Consider the following 15826-nt stretch of genomic DNA (forward strand, 5'->3'; position numbering starts at 1 on the left):
TTGACACAGTCCCAGAGGCAGAATAGAATTTTTCTCCATCTCTGGTCCCCAAGTCACCCGAGGAACACTTTAAAAAAATATAGATTCCTGAACCCCACTCCAGACATACTGAATCAAAAATTCTAGAACGTTACCCTGGAATTGCTATTCTTTTTTAAGAAAAGATATTATAATTATGGTAAACTTCAAACACATACAACAGTAGATAGGACAGTGGACCCCCTCTCCCACGTGGGCATCACGTAGCCTCAGCAATCATAAACTCAGGGCTGTTTTCTCTCTCACCAATATCCTTATCCATTTCCCCTCCTCCAGTATTATGGAATCTCCGTACCTTTTAAACCAGGGACTCTGAGGCAGTCAGAACATGGATGTGAACTGGGAACCACTCATTGATCAAGACACAGCTTAGGAGAAAGGGATTTCCAAGGACGGGGGGACAAAGGCTCCGAGAAATGAAAAAGAATGGCATTGGGGGCAGAATGGCAAATAATTTGGAGCACCTAGAGGGTGGGATATATGGTTGGAGGGAACAGCGTTAAGGGGCACAAGATCATTGGGGGCCACCAGAGCCCCGTGTGCACAGACGGTGTCTTTGTGAGAGACACAATAAGCCATCTCCTCTGGGTAGAAAAAGCACCCCTTCCCTGGGCTGAAGCCAGCCACACCAGCAGAGCCGGCCTAGATGCCATCCACCACTCACTGCTTGCGCCCTTGGCTCTTGCACTGTGCTCAGACCACACAGCTGTGCATGGCAGGCCTGGGGCACGCACGAGTCTGAAGGAGGCTAAAAAGGGAGCGTGTGACAACCGTGTGCTTTCAAAGAATGGCGGGCAGCAGTGGAGGGGGAGGGCAGACAGGAGGGCAGAGAACCGAGAGGCAGTGAAAGAGTCAAGTCTGTCAAAGACTGCAAACTCACCTGGGAAGAAGGCACAAGGCCCCGAGGTCATGTCTTGAGAGAGAGGCTTGGGGGAGAGAGCTTGTTTGGGTTCTGGGGATAACTGGGGGGCTGGATGTAGTGACAGAGGGTCACTGGTTCACAGGAGTCATTTGAAAGCACGCACGTGTCGGACTTTTAGGGTAGGAGGAAGGAGGGATGAAGGCCCTGGGGAAAACCAGCATTTAGAGAATGGAGGTTGGAGGAGAGCTACAGCTAGGCCAGGCCATACAGAGACTGAGAAGGAATGGTCAGGAGGTGGGAAGGAATGTGTGTGTGGGGGAGGGGAAAGTGTGGCTCATAGAAGCCAACAGAACAAAAGTGTTCACAGGTGTGATGAGAGGGAAGTGGAAAGGGGAGAAGTAGACATGTAAGGGAGAAGCGAATTTTGGAGTACCTGGGATGACAAGCCAAAGAGTTTGGACTTGAACTTGAGAAGGCGGGGTGACAGATGTCCTGGTGTACAGCATGAGCTTGCTGATCAATCACTTAGGCTTCCTAGGTCTGCCACTGACCGAGTAGGGCCTTGGGCAAGCTACTTAAGGGAACGCTCTGAATCCCTGCCAGTATGCTGGATGGTTATACCCACTGTAATAGGGATGGAATGGGGAATGATGTCTCAGAGGATGGCCGTCCTTCTTCTGTCATCGGCACCTAACAGTGTACTGCCTTGTAGTATGGCTGAGCTCTTCCTACACCTAACTCTTGTATCTCCAACGGGCTTGTGAGCTGCTTTGGGAGCAGAGATTAGGGTTTTAAACTAATTGAAGTCAGTGGTCATTTGTTGACTATTTACTATGTGTAAGACAAGAAGAGCGTGTAAAACAAGATGATGGAGGGGTTTACAAAAAATAGATATGTAAATAAATGGTCCTTAAGGGCATTTGCAACTTAGTGAAGGATCCATAGCAACGCCTAACGCTAACTAACACAAGGTGGACAGTGGTAGGCACAGCAACAAAAGTCTCAGGTCCCATTCATTCCCGAATTGCAGACGGAAGCGTGGGTGATGGAGAAATTTGCTCTGGCTGGTGGGACCAGGCTTTGTGTGGGCAGGCAGTACTGTGTGAGGCCTCTGTCTGAGGAGGGCATGAGCACAGGCTAGCTGGGAATTGGCAGGTGGGTTTGAGAAAAGCTGAGAACCTTGGTGGGTTCAAAACAAGGTGCTACGGGGACTGCAGAGAGAAAGGGGTACCAGGATGTAGCAGACACAACCTAAGCAGAGCCCCAGTGAGTCCCACTCTGCTATAATCCCATAGTCCCTCCCTGAGTATGGTGGAAGCCAGGACTTCCTCTAACCAAAAGAAGGTGGAAAAGGCAATGTCATGTCCCTATCACGATAATGTGACATTACAGGGCAAAGTAATTGTGCAGATATAATAAAGGTCCCTAATCATGAGTTAAACAAAAGGGGGATTGTCCCAGGCAGGCCTAATCTAATCAAGTGATCCTATAAAAAGACGGTCCAAGCCTTCCCTGGAGTTAGAGACTCCAAGCAGGAAAGGCTTTCTCTGCGGCTGGCCTTGAAGAAGCCAGCCACATGCTGCAAGGAACTGAGTTCTGCCTACCAGTGTGTGAGCTCAGAGGAGGACCCCAAACTTTAGACAAGCATACGGCCTGACACCCTGATCACAGCAGAGAGACCCCAAGCCGAGGGCCAGGGTGCACCGTGCCTGAACTCCAGGACCACAGAAACGGGGGGATAATAAGTGGGTGCTGTCTGAAGCCCCTAAGTCTGTGGTATTTTGTTACGCAGCAAGAGGAAACCAATACAGGGACTCACAGTGTGGTGCACCATGACCGGCAGGCTGAAAAGTTCGAGCTTTATTTTGTAGGCTGGGGGGGAGGTACTGACTCTTTTTGAGCAGAGAGACGCATATTTGAGGAAATTAAGAGTCGTCAGTAAAAAGGAAGTCTGGGGTGAGGGTTGGTCAGAACCCCTCAACGAGCATTTAGTCAGAACACTGCTCCCAGGAGAGGGTCAGGAAGGTTCTAGTGACTAAGTTCTGGGTTGAACCCAGCTAGCTATTCTTCTACCCAATTGAAAAAAGGTGGGGGGCGGAGGGCGGCGGCAAAAACCAAGTCAAGAAACTGACAGTCATTGAGAAAACCTCAAGGAACTTTAGTGTCCTTGTTGCTAATTATAAATATTTACTCCTCCCAGAACTCCTGACCTCACAGAAGAGCCTGCGTAAATAGCCCCGCTCCCTTACTGGAAAATTAGTGTGTGAGTGTGTGAGTGTGCGTGTGTGTGTGTGTGTGTGTGTGTTCTATGTTTTCTTGGAAGGGGGACAGGGCGGCAGTGAGGGACTGGATGATCTGCAGTAACTTCCTGTTGGATATTGTCTAGCTCCCTTCCCCTCCTCCTCCTCGAATCATAAACCCAGAGACCCCCAAGCAACTCCTCCTCCTCCTGATTCTATCTGCTGGAGACAACAAAGCCAAACAAACTCAGGAAGTGGCAAGAGGTTGGGAAGGGGAGGAAGTTCATGGCACAGAAGGAAAAAGTAAAGAGAATGCCCTGATGTTGAAGGAAGAGGGTGGGGAGGGAGAGAAATGAAGGTCACTCCAAGGTCGCTCGGCGCCAAGCCTTTAAAATGTTGTGCTTGGGCTTTCAATCAAAACTGGCACAAACGGTGGGTCAGATCTCCTGAGGCTATTCAAATATTAACATTCACAGTGATAAACAGCCCCCAAAAAAGTCCTCTGCGAGCAAATTAGAACAAACAACTCATCTAAAGCGGGTTGCTAAGAGACCAGTTGGGCGGGAGCCAAAGTCAGTTCAAGTGTCTGGAGAATTCTTTATTTTTTCGCTTTCACGAAAGGCAGGAGGAGGGAAGAGCTACCTGTAGATGACTCCATGTTGGTGGAGGAACATGAGGGCTGACGTAACCTCTGCAGCATAGAACCGGGAACGAGGCTCGTCAAATTTTCGGGAGCGCTGAATCTGGAACATAAGGTCGCCACCATTTACATACTCCATGACGAAAAAGAGGCGGTCCTGAAAGGAGAGCAGAAAATGCCATTTAGGTAACTCCACTGCTGCTTCCACACGGGCCAGAGAGCATCTCCTGAGCCCGAATCCAAGGGGGAAGAAGGTGCAGAGATGGATGAATCCTGGTAGCACGAAATCCAGACAGAAGACAGAAGACAGATAATCCAGACAGCACACGGATTAGGGTATGACGTATTATTTTAAATCTCTTTCTCTGTTTTACTTTTATGAACATCAGTTTAGCTTAGTGGAGGAAGCCCAAAACGGACAGAAAGGAGACCTGGGTCTTTGATTTCTGTGACAACCCTGAAGTGTTTCCTTGGACAAGTCGCTGTCCCTTTGGAGGCTCCAGCTACCTTTATATGTGCGGGAGGTTGGATAATGGCTCCCCACCAGATATCTATGTCCTAATCCCTTTACGTGCAAGTGTTACCTGAGACAGCAAAAAAGAACTTTGCAGATGTGATTACAGTAAGGATCTTGAGATGGCAAGTTATTCTGGATCACCAGGGTGGGCCCTCAAAGCAATCACAGGTGTCCTTATAAGAAAAAGGCAGGGGGGAGATTTGAGAAGCAGGAAGAGGGCAATGTGGCCACAGAGGCAGAGACTGTGCTGTGGCCACAAGCCAAAGAACATGGCGGCTACCAGAAGCTGGAAGAGGCAAGGATGGACTCTCCCCTGAGGGCCTGGGGAGAGAGCAGGGCCCTATGGACACCTTGATTTCAGCCCAGTGACACTGGTTCCAGGCTTCTGGTCTCCAGAACAATGAGAGAATAGATTCAGATTGTTTTAAGCCCCCACGTGGTGGTAATATGTGAAGGCAGCCCTGAGAAAGTACTACAAGGTCCCACGGGCTATTGAGGCTGCGAGGGCCCCTTCTGTGGGACACTTTTCACTCTGGAGGATGTTCCTACTGGGATACCCATCTTGGGAATTTCCTATGGCTTCTTTCCTCAAGGTGGCCTCCGAATGACCCAACCACACTCATACCTCATCGGAGGAGGGGCCTTCTTTATCTTCACTCAGTGCCAATGTGTGAAGGAGACGGATGGAAATTCACTTTTGCAGCTTTCTGACTACTATTTCCCAAGCCTGTAAGGTGTGGGGTGCTGTGCTGGGCGGGAGGCAAAGAATGGCAAGCCAGCACTGTCCCCTGCAGAACTTAGGAGCCAAGGGTGGTGAAGGGGAAATGGGCAGAATGAGAAGGAAACAAAACAGGAGCAGAGTGTCTTAAAGATGAACGAGCAAGAGAAAGGTGGGCTCTCTAAACTGGGGGCCACGGACGATTCTGGACAGAGCTAGGGCCTGAGACAACAAGGAGGCGGGGGTGGGGGGCAGGAACAAATCCCAGGATTTGGGGACAGGGTGAGAATGCCGAGGGTAGGGGCTGAGCAGGTCAGCGGGGGAGGAAGGAACGCTGGGGAGGCCAGAGGGGTGAGCACATTCTTAACGTATAGACAGAGTCTAAGTGAAGCTGCCAGGAGGAGGTGATCATGCTCCTTCTTTATTCATGAAGCAGCTGTGATAGCATATTTATTATTGGCATTGCTTTGAAAATAAGTCCATCGTTAAGAACTGTTACGAATTCAGACTACCTTCTGCCTGACAGTCTCCCAATTTATTCAAGCTATACTGATACTCACAAAGGGCCTACGGTCTACCTTCTCTTCCATTTGTCTTCCTTCCCCTTAAAGGTCTGCCCCGTTTTCTCCCCAGAGTACGATTCTGGACTCAAAAGTACATAGGCTGCCTTGTCAGCCATTCCCTCAATCACCCATTCCCCATTCAAATCCTCATTACAAAAACCGAATGCTCAGGCTGACCCCAGCCCCATGAGACCAAAATTTCTGAGGGTGGGCCTCAGGCATCGGTCGTGCGCAAAGCTCCCCATGGGACTGCAGTGTGCAGCCCGGGTTCAGAACCACGCTTCCATTTGGGTTCTGCCAAGGTGTTTGGTGTCCGAGAGATACATGGATTAGAAATCATTTAAATTTTCCTTCTTCTGTTTGCAAGGATCTCCCAAGAACACGGGTTCTCCAGCTTGTGCATGGGAATCACATGAAGACTTGTGAGAACACGGATTCCGCCCCTCACCCCCGAGTTTTCGATTCGGAAGCCCCGGGGTGGTGAATCGGAGCATCGGCCTCTCTGGCCCCACTGAGAACCACGGCCCCAGAGCGCTGGGGGCCAAAGGGCAGCTGCAGCGTGCGCCCAGCACTGCCCCGATCTAGCTGAGCCACAGCATCAGATGGCCTCTGGGATGCCCTGTCGCGTGGCCCAGCTGGATGTGGGCCTCAGCAACAATGCCGTCTTTCCTCGGCTCTGTTTGAAGGAATCCAAGGCTTTCCAGAGGAGAAAACCTCGCTTCTCTACACCCTCCTGTGCTCCCCGGCTGCTTTTGATCCCACCAACCCTAGACACACAGCATTTAAGAACAGGGTCTGTGGAGTGACAAAGAAGGGCTCCCACCGAACTCTGTCACTTACTGGCTAGGTGAGCTCAGGCAAATGACTTCCTCCCTGTGCTCGGTTTTCTCATCTGTAAAAAGCGGATGATAGAGGACCTGCCTTACAGATGTCTTATGGGGATGATACTATATGTCAAAGTGCCAGGTTCGAAACGGGTGCTCCGGGAAGGTGGCCTCATCCTATTGTCACCAATGGCATAGAGCTGCTACCATCACCAAGTCTTCCCTTCCCGTCCTTTTAGCAGTATTTTTCCCCGGAGCACTTCCTCTTCCAAAAAACACTTGGCTCCCTTGGCTCTCAGGCCAGTTTCCTCCCCATGTCTCGGGCAGGTGGTCTTGGGCCTGCTCGTGCGGGCTTCTCTCCCCAGCCATCAGGGGGCTCTAGGGCCCCCCCTTCCTCACTCTGTCCTGGCTGAGCAGTCTCATCCACACCCACAGTGTCTAATGCACCTCGCTCGGCACAGGTGACCCGCGAACGTCAACCTCCGTGTCAGACTTCTCCTCCAAGCCGCGTACCCATTTATCCAACTGCGTTTCTTTTTTTTTTTTAAGATTTTATTTATTTATTTATTTGACAGGGAGAGAGAGAGAGCGAGCACACAAGCAGGGGGGGCGTCAGGCAGAGGGAGAAGGAGAGGCAGGCTCCCCGCTGAGCACAGAGCCTGATGTGGGGCTTCAGCCCAGGACCCCAGGATCATGACCTGAGCCGAAGGCAGATGCCCAACAGACTGAGCCACCCAGGCGCCCCTTTCCAACCGAATTTCTGACATTTCCCTCTAGATGCCAAAAAGCACTCAACCCAACACGTTCAAAGCTGACTCGGTAATTTCCCCCCAGTGAACCGGTCCTCGTCCAAGGCGCCTGTGCACAAGCCAGAGACCTGAAACTCACTCCGGGTACCTCCCTCGCCCTCATCCCTTACATCCATCACCAAGCCCTGTTGCTCCTCCCTGTTGTACTTGTGTACTGACTATTTTGTACCTGCTACATTTGTCTACTTCTTTTAGTCTCTGCCTGCCTCGGCTCAGGGCCACCATTCTGGTCCAAGTAATTAATTATCACCTCATCTAGATTCTTAACAAGTGCCTTCTTCCTAATGCTCCCCACACTGACTAGTCCCCCTAGCAAATGCGGATCACACTACAGGCAGTTACCCTGCTGAAATGAAAATCTGAGTGTAACCCATCCCCCTCCCTCTTCTCTATTGATTATTCTTTTAAGGGCTTCCTATTACTCTTGGAATAAATAAGAAACTCCTTAATATGCCTGATGGCCTATTATGATCTGCCCAATCTACCTTCTTCTGAGTCGTCTCCCTTCCAGCCACCTCTGGTTCCCTCTGTCCCAACAGCAAATTCCCTCTGGCCACAGGGCCTTTGCTTATGCTATTCCCTCTGCTTGGAATGTTTCCCCTCTCCCTTCCCCTGGTTAGTCCCTCCTCATCCTTGAGATTCCAGTACAGCCGTCTTTTCTTCTAAGAAGCTGTCCCTAACTTCCCTGACAAGGTCAAATCTCATTATTATATGCTGTGTTCTCCCCTGTAGCATTAAGGAGGTTTGATTTGCATAACTGACTCATGTCTTTCTCCCCCGGCTGTCTGTCTGTTTCATGAAGGCAGGAACTGTTAGAAATTCTGCCCTATTAGTTTGTAAGGGAACTAGCCTGAGCCCAAAAGAAAAGCTTCCCTTTATTATTATTTTTTTTTTTATATATAATTCCCTTTAAAAACAATCATCGTGTGGATGGAAGAATGAAAAAAGGTTACGGGCTGGAAGGGAGAAAGGGAACCAAAGGGAACTCTGATTTTTGCAGCTGCAAACTCTTACTGCTTAAGGAGCTAGAGACAAGTCAGCCTGCTGCAGAGAGCCGCCTGCCTGCGGAATCGGGAAATGAGTACCCATTCTGACCAGTCTGCCCGCATGGGGGTCTGTCTGTATCAGCACCCTGGATTCAGTTACAACTCTAAACAGTTCTTTCGTTCCATGGGCAGTGTCTTCACTTCCCAGTGAGATGGTCAGTTCCTTGAGGAACACAGTTTCTTCTTCCTAGCAACCCCCCCTCCCCCACCCCGCAACCAGCTCTGAACTCCGTAACTAAGGAGGCACTCAATAAAAATCTGCTCATCCAACATTCGCTCCGTGTGAGCATCCCGAGGGAGGGATTCTTGTCGGGTCAATCCCTTACTGGATCTCCAGCAACGAGAACTGAGCCCGGTATACAGAGGGTTACCGGTACGTCTTTGTCAAATGCATGAGTTCTTGAACATCCACCACACATGAAGCTCTAGTTGCTGGAAATTCAATAGTGAACCAGAGCTGGTTTCCCTGTGTTATTCCTGTTGTTAACCTCACTTGGAGTTAGTCTAACATTAGCTCATTTTGAACTTCCGCTGAAACCTGCTTTCTACTCAATATACCTCAATGTGCACAGCCCCCAAGCAGAATCACCCCTCTTTAAATTGGAGGGACAGATGTTCAAAGCCAGATCAATTTTTCACTCCCCCTCCCTCCATTCAGGGAGTTTGGATCCTTTCTGACCTCCACACCTAACACATCTGAGAAGCATGTTTTGATGCAGAGTGAGTGAGAACCTTAAGTCATTCTGGGAACTGCTTAATTACATAAACTGAAATCAAAAGAAAGCTGGCAGACCCAGCAGCTAGTCATTAATCCCCTCTTGGCATCAGTAGAAAACAAAACAAAACAAAAACCCAACTTCCTGGTAAAGTAAGCAAATATGTTTTCTGAGGTAATCAAAGATTTTAAAAGCCTTATTCCACCTTCTCCTCCCTTAATCTCACCTGAATGTCCAAAAAGTTACGGTCCTGTGATAGTAAGTAAAATAATGAAATTAGGAAAGAGATTATATGTCATGGCCATTTAGGGTAAGAATAGTTAATCATGACCTACAAGCCGGAAGGGCCACACCGTGTATTTGAAATTCCCATTGGGCTCTGTTTTCCCAGAGCGCTAACCTTTCCTGCCTTTGAAGGGAACGCTAGGCCTGCCCTGTTCATCTTTCAAGGTGTGATGGATAGCCAGAGGCTTCCTCTCAGCAGCACCACATGTCCTGCCAATTGGATGTGTTTGGATGCACATTCCCCACCATTTGCGAGCTGTTTATATGTGCAGAGATTCTATCACTTTTGAATCAATTTCACATGAGCGCCCAACAAAAGATGGGACTTGGAACAGTCTGCCTTTGATGTGCCAGTGACGGGATGAACAATTTCTCCTGTGCGTCATCTAAGGGAATCATGGGTCCTCACTTCACACTCTGTGACATCTCCTCGCTCCCCTCCATGTTCGCATCATTTAATCTATCAATTCAACAGGTCTTTCTTGGGTGCCCAGCCCTGGGGTGGGTCCCTGGGGGATATGAAAGATGATATAAGCCATAAGCCATGGCTTTGGTTTCTAAGAAGTAGGAATTGAACATGGGATACCACAAAAAAGCAACACAAAACGTTCTATGGTTATGTGCGAAACCCTCCTCTATTGAATCAGATTGTGAAACCTAGGTATCTGGGTCTTACTTAGTTAATCCATACAGAGTAATTGTCTGTCATGCAGGCCTTAGCACTTACAGAAGATCATGATAGGAAACCGTCATGGGAAAACCCTTTCTATATTTTATTTTCCGTACTAGAACTGGTCCTGGTGGAACTGGCCGTTGCAATATAGGAATTTGGTTGACACAAATCTGAATTAGGGTTAGGATGTGGGCGAGAGAGAAGTAGTCCTGGCAAGTTAAAGGAACAGCCCTCAAGGAAGAGGTAAGTGGAAAGGGACACCACAGGGCGGGGATGGGGAGGGTGGGATTGAGCTGGCGAAAAAAACTTGCTATCTAGGAAACTGCTCGTAAATTCTGGATGTAGGTAGGAAGGAGACAGATTGGTGGTGGCAGCGGGCGAGGCGGGGAGGTTCTAAAAAACACAGGTAGGAAGCAAAGAACCCCAGAAATCTTCTGAGTTGTAAAATGGCATGATTAAAGCTGACCTAAAGCAAAACTATTCTGGAAGCAGAATTCAAGATGGAGTGGAAGAAGGCAGCCTGAAGTTATTCCATTTCTTCCCTATTTCCACTGTCCTGTCCTCAACGTTTCATCATCTTTTAAAAAGAACAAACAACAGGCACTCTCCCTCCTCTCTATTACACCTCCTTGGTAGAACCAAAGGCAAGATCCAACCACCCTGGGAAACCTAACCAAAACCATTTTATTTCCCCACAAAGCCAGCAAGCCCTCGTCATAGTAAACACCCTTCTTCTTACTGGAGACTTACCTCTCAGTTAATAGAGAAGGAGAGTCTCGTGTGGATAGTAACTATGATTACTGGGGTAAGTTTCCCTAAGCAATAACAAAAATAATTATCACCTGAATAATGTTAAAAAAAATCATTTTCACACATCGTCAGCCCTTCTTCTCATAGGCCTTCCCCTCCTTCCACCTCCCACTGTTCCGAGGCCTTACTCCAGTGTCATGGCCTTGGTGTGATGTTTCCCCAAGTTCAGATTTATCTCAGCCAAATTCCTACAGCAATAACCAATTCCACCAACACAAATGGTAGTAGGGAAAATACAGAGTGGATTTTCACAGGGTTGTGTCTTATGATGATCTTCTAGAAGCCATTGAGGGAAGAGTCTACCCTATTTTGGGTAAAAGGGGAGATGCTCGTTTTCATGTGGGAAAGCCTTAACCTAATCAGAATTGGCCAAACAGTAAAAATTTTGCATAAGAGTCTGCTGGTTGGGAAGGTCTACACTTCATTCATTTGCATCTGATATTTGTTTCCAATTGCTTGAAACTATGATTATTTGACGTACACAGGATGCCCCACGTTTAAAGGGACCTAAAATGTAGCAAACTGACTCACCCAATAAAGCTCAAATAAACACTTCCTGCCTCTGATTAGAGCTGAACTTTGCTCAGAGAACAACTTCAAGTCACTGCCAACCTGCCCCACACGCTATCATCTGTGTGAAAGCCAGGGGCAAGGGGAAGGGTCTGCCTTCAACGCATCAGAGAATACTTTCCTTTTACAGGGTCCTCAACCTCTTCTGAGAAAGAAGACTCTTTGACATGACATGACAGTATGGCGGGAACAGCCCCCAAATAGGTTACGTGTCAATGATGTTGACCACCGGGGTGACCTCCTGCCCTGAACAAGGACAGTGTCTGAAGTCAAGTGGGAGTAACAGCTTACTGTTAGTTCCCGTTTTGAAAATGACAGAATCAAGAGGGTTTCGATGGGGAACACAGCCAGTGAAAAGGACAGTGGTGTGGCTTGGCTGAGGCTCTCTCTTTTAGTCCATCCCATCATCAGAGGATCAATGTCTGGTACCTCAGCATCACCTCGCAGTACCCAGCTTCCTCCTGCTTCCTCCTGGTTTCCTGAGTCAGCTGCTTTCTTCATCAAGTGCCACTCCTGGGGTGATGCATCGGGCTATCATCCTCTGTCCCTGGCTGTTGACCTGGGCTCCAGGAAAGCAGGAAGGCATCAGGAACCTTGACCCTCCCTCATCTGCCCAACTTAGAGGTCTGGTCATCCAGCAGAGCTTTCAGGCTCTGGGTTGTGCCTGTTGCCCACCCAGAACCTGGTCAAGATGGTGACATAGGCCAAATCGGTCCTTGATGATACCAAGAGATACTCTAAATCGGAAGAAGACATCGCCTGCTCATTGGAGCCTGTTGTCACCAGTAGTCAGCTGTTTGAAGCCAATGTTAAGGACCTATAGAATGTTCCTTCTAAGTGTTTTCAAGCATAGGAATAAAAGTATTCTTGTTCTAATCCCATTTTCCCAACCCAGCCAAGGCCCACATCATAATCTTGTCCTTTACCAATGTTCTTCCCATGAGCTCAGGCTGGTCCTCCCAATCCAGTGTGTAACGGCATCAAACTCTGATTGTTTCCCACACATAAGCCTTCCTGTGAGTCCATTAGGTCATAAGTGCCAACAGCTGGGGCTCAGGACATCGCTTTCTTGTGCTTCCCCATCTTGTCTAGGCTCAGTGCATGTGCAGCTCAGTGAGAAGAACCAAGTCTGCCCGTCTCCAGCTCAGATCCTAGAGATGGACCCCACACGGGACTGAAGCAGCCCAGAGAGCTGCTGCCCTGATTCCAGAAACTTAGCTGTCATCTTATTATTTCCTGCACCCAACAAAAGAAGAAGTACCTACAGAGGTCATACAGAGGTCATACAGAGGTCATACAGAAGTACCTACAGAGGTCTGATTTCCAGGAGGCTCATGCACCTACTACCATTGTAAACAAAGCCTGTGGTCCTGGGTTAGGTCAACCCTTGAGCATGTTATTGCTGTTGCTATTGTGTTTGCTGTTTCGCTAGCTGCGTTTTTTGTTTCTTTGCTTGCTTAATTCTATTTAGCCAGAAATCCTGCTCACCAACCAGAGGATTAGAATATCCCCACGTTAGTGGTCAAGTGACCAAGTCCATTCAGCAAAAAGCAATCAAGGAAACTTTCTTCAATCCTGGGCATACAAAAGGACTGACCAGTTAACCGAATTGTTCCCTTTACAACCAGCTATCAGCATCACTATAGTCCCTCTTTTCTTACCTTTCTTTTCTTTCCAAAGATTATGCAAAGTTCTTGTGACAGTTTTAAAGATAAGCAAATACGAGGTAGCTGACTCTGAGTGGAGAAGGTACATCATTATTTCCCTTTGATTGTGGGAGAAACACATAACCTGCTTAGGTGGAAATATTCGGGTTGATCACACGAAAAGTGACAAAAGAAAAGCTTTCCCCCTCACACCTCCTGGCAGGGAGGGGGGAGGGGGTTGCAGTCTGAGCTGATCCTATGTAAAAGGATCCTGTAAATTCCTGGACCAATGGTCTCCAGCCTTCTTCCACCCTAGCACTCTGACAGACAGAGTGCGCCCTCGGGAAAACCATGGTTTTCCACGACAGGAGGTGTCCCCTAGAGTGACCAGGGTCTTGTGTCCTGCACCTGGCTGCATCCCTACAATGCTTAAACACCACGCTGGGCTCATCCACGCCATTCCAGTAATGCCATGAGAGAGCACTTACTGTGTCGCTGATACCCGGCTGTGTTGTGTTTTTTTGCAACCGTCAGGCCCTAAGACGGCAAAGCAAGGGCCCGAAGTTCCCACCCGGGGCTGGAGAGCTGTGGTTTTGCTGCATCCTTGTACTTCTGTCTTTTCCTCTCTCTCAGTCCCACTCGGCTTGACTCTTAGTGGGAGTGGATTCACACGCATGGCTGCCTTTACCAAAGCCGCCACCCCATGACGGCAAGGAAGCGTGGCTGACATCCCCACTGTGCTAAATCTACCCTTTCATGTCCTGACTTCTTTAATAAAGCCGAAATGACAATGTGCTAATCTGGGGGAAACTGGCAACTTGGAAGTAATACACTAAGGTACGCACACAACTCAACCCCGAGGATTCTGAGCGCTCAGTCACGTTGTTTTAAATCGTGACTGGCAGGGCCGGTGGCTGCAGGCAGGCTCAAGAGGATTTCCATACCACTTCACTAATACTTTCATTTGATGGCAGATAGAGCGTGAAGGGAGGGTTTTTGATTATTACATTCTTTGATCTCCACACTTCTGTCCAGGTTTACTCAGAATGCCAGGCAGCGTGGGGAGATACACTTATAAATATTTGGCATGATAGCACACGGTCCTCTCCAAGGAACTAAACGTTTAAGCATGGCTGTGCTATCGTAAGAAGGTGCTAAATTCCGGCAGGTGCTGTTTCTAAAAATCTAGGGGCACGGACTCCAACCAGCAGGTGCTCAAAAAGCAGAACACAAACAGCCTGTGTTTAATCTGGTCACAAACCTTTCGTTCTTAATGACCTGGAAAGGTGGCGGTACAGACAAAGCAAGGGGGGAGTTTCAGGATGAGCTGCAGTTCTGACATGGGCTGAGGGCCAACAATTTTAATTTGGATAGGATGCTGGTTTCTTTAAAATGTAGAAATCCATTATCTAAACAGATGCATTAATGCCACAAATGAGGGGAAAAAAAAAAAGACTCGGGAGCTTGAGAACCTCGAATGAAATGGGTCAGGACTTGACTGCAGTCAAGGCCTATTTGTGGTACTTGGTCAGTGGGTGTTTTTTAACATTCTGGTAGCTTCCTCTGCCCACACCCTCACCTGCATGGTGTAGTGGTGCCAGCTTGGCCTCTGGCCGGAGTTCGAGTCCTAGCTCAGCCACTTCCTGGCTGTGTGAACTTGGACAGACATAGGCATTGGCTTTCCCAACTACCAAATCGAGATTCGATGGTAGCCACTTGACAGAAAATTAAAATAGATTATCCTTACCGCGGGTGCTCGGTCTAGAAAAAAAACAGAACCGCTAAGGAAAATACTAGTTCTAGTTTTTCATTCACAAGCCTCCTTTCGTTCGGTGGCCGCATGTGGCTCAGTGATGGACACGTTTCCCATCAGTCCATCATACTGTGTTTTTAAACTATAAAGCACCATATAGGGGTTTGTTATTGTCACTGATTTAAATCACTTTTTGCAAAGCACACACATTACAATAAAACCCCTAATTACAAAATATACCATAGATGCACACCACATCACTACCCAGACAAGACCTACCCTCAGCTTTCAGAAACCACTTCAAAGAGCAGTTATATGCCTTCAGCTCCCACAGTTCCTTGACTGGCAATTTGGAGTGGTTTTATCGTGCAGGTTGGTGACTAGCAGGGGAGTGAGAACGGTAAGTGAGAACACTGAAGAAGCGTACGTGTGGAAGACCGCTTCCCCAAGGCCTTGGTTTGCTAGCTCACTAAAGAACGTGCCACTTCGCTACTCCAGAGCCTTCAATGGGTCTCCACTGTCCTTTGGAACAAAGCCCAAACTATCCCTCGTGGTGCTTTTCAAACTGCAGAAGAACCAAATGGACACGTTTTTAAAAGCACAGATTCCTGGACCACATACCCCAGAATTCTGAGTCTGTGGGTCCAGGTTGGGACCCGAGATTCTGCCCTTCTGGCAGGTTCCCGCGCGGCTGCTGCACTGCTAGTCCAGGGATTGCGTTCTGAGGCGTTCACGGTAGAAGCTCCCCATCTGGCAGGAATCTAAATTTCAGCCTATTTCACTGCCTCCTACTGGAGTTGCTCTGTCTTCATCTCACAACCAGTCCTTGCTCTGGGTCGCTCCCGAACCATCCAGGCAACTCTGCTTCCCGTGCCTCCTCTCCACGTACGAAACACTTCCTGTTCTCCTCCTCCTTGGCGACGCCTTCTCCAGTGAAGACAGCATTTCGAGACCTCTTTCTCTGGTGAACTCACTGCAGTCTTTAAACCTCGCAAGGGATGATTAATCATATCCTGTACGTTACAACTTCTACCACTGGCATATATAGTGTTGTTTTTCTAGCCTACTTCTTCAATTGGACTTTTTCGGTCCACGAGAGCAGGACTTATACCCTG

The 15826-nt window shown here is 48.5% G+C and overlaps 1 protein-coding gene across 2 annotated transcripts in view; it reads right to left on the reverse strand.

Moving 5' to 3' along the window:
* The window catches only part of PRKCE (protein kinase C epsilon), a 488826-nt gene that overhangs the window by 81203 nt on the left and 391797 nt on the right, over window positions 1–15826 (reverse strand). For both annotated transcript variants that reach the window (XM_035001641.1, XM_035001640.1), the window contains one exon: window positions 3784–3938. In XM_035001641.1, the coding sequence (XP_034857532.1) occupies window positions 3784–3938 (155 nt within the window). The remainder of the gene's footprint in view (window positions 1–3783; window positions 3939–15826) is intronic.

Source organism: Mirounga leonina, unplaced genomic scaffold, assembly GCF_011800145.1.
Source record: "Mirounga leonina isolate KUSES-001 unplaced genomic scaffold, KU_Mleo_1.0 Mir_125, whole genome shotgun sequence".
Lineage (NCBI taxonomy): Eukaryota > Metazoa > Chordata > Mammalia > Carnivora > Phocidae > Mirounga > Mirounga leonina.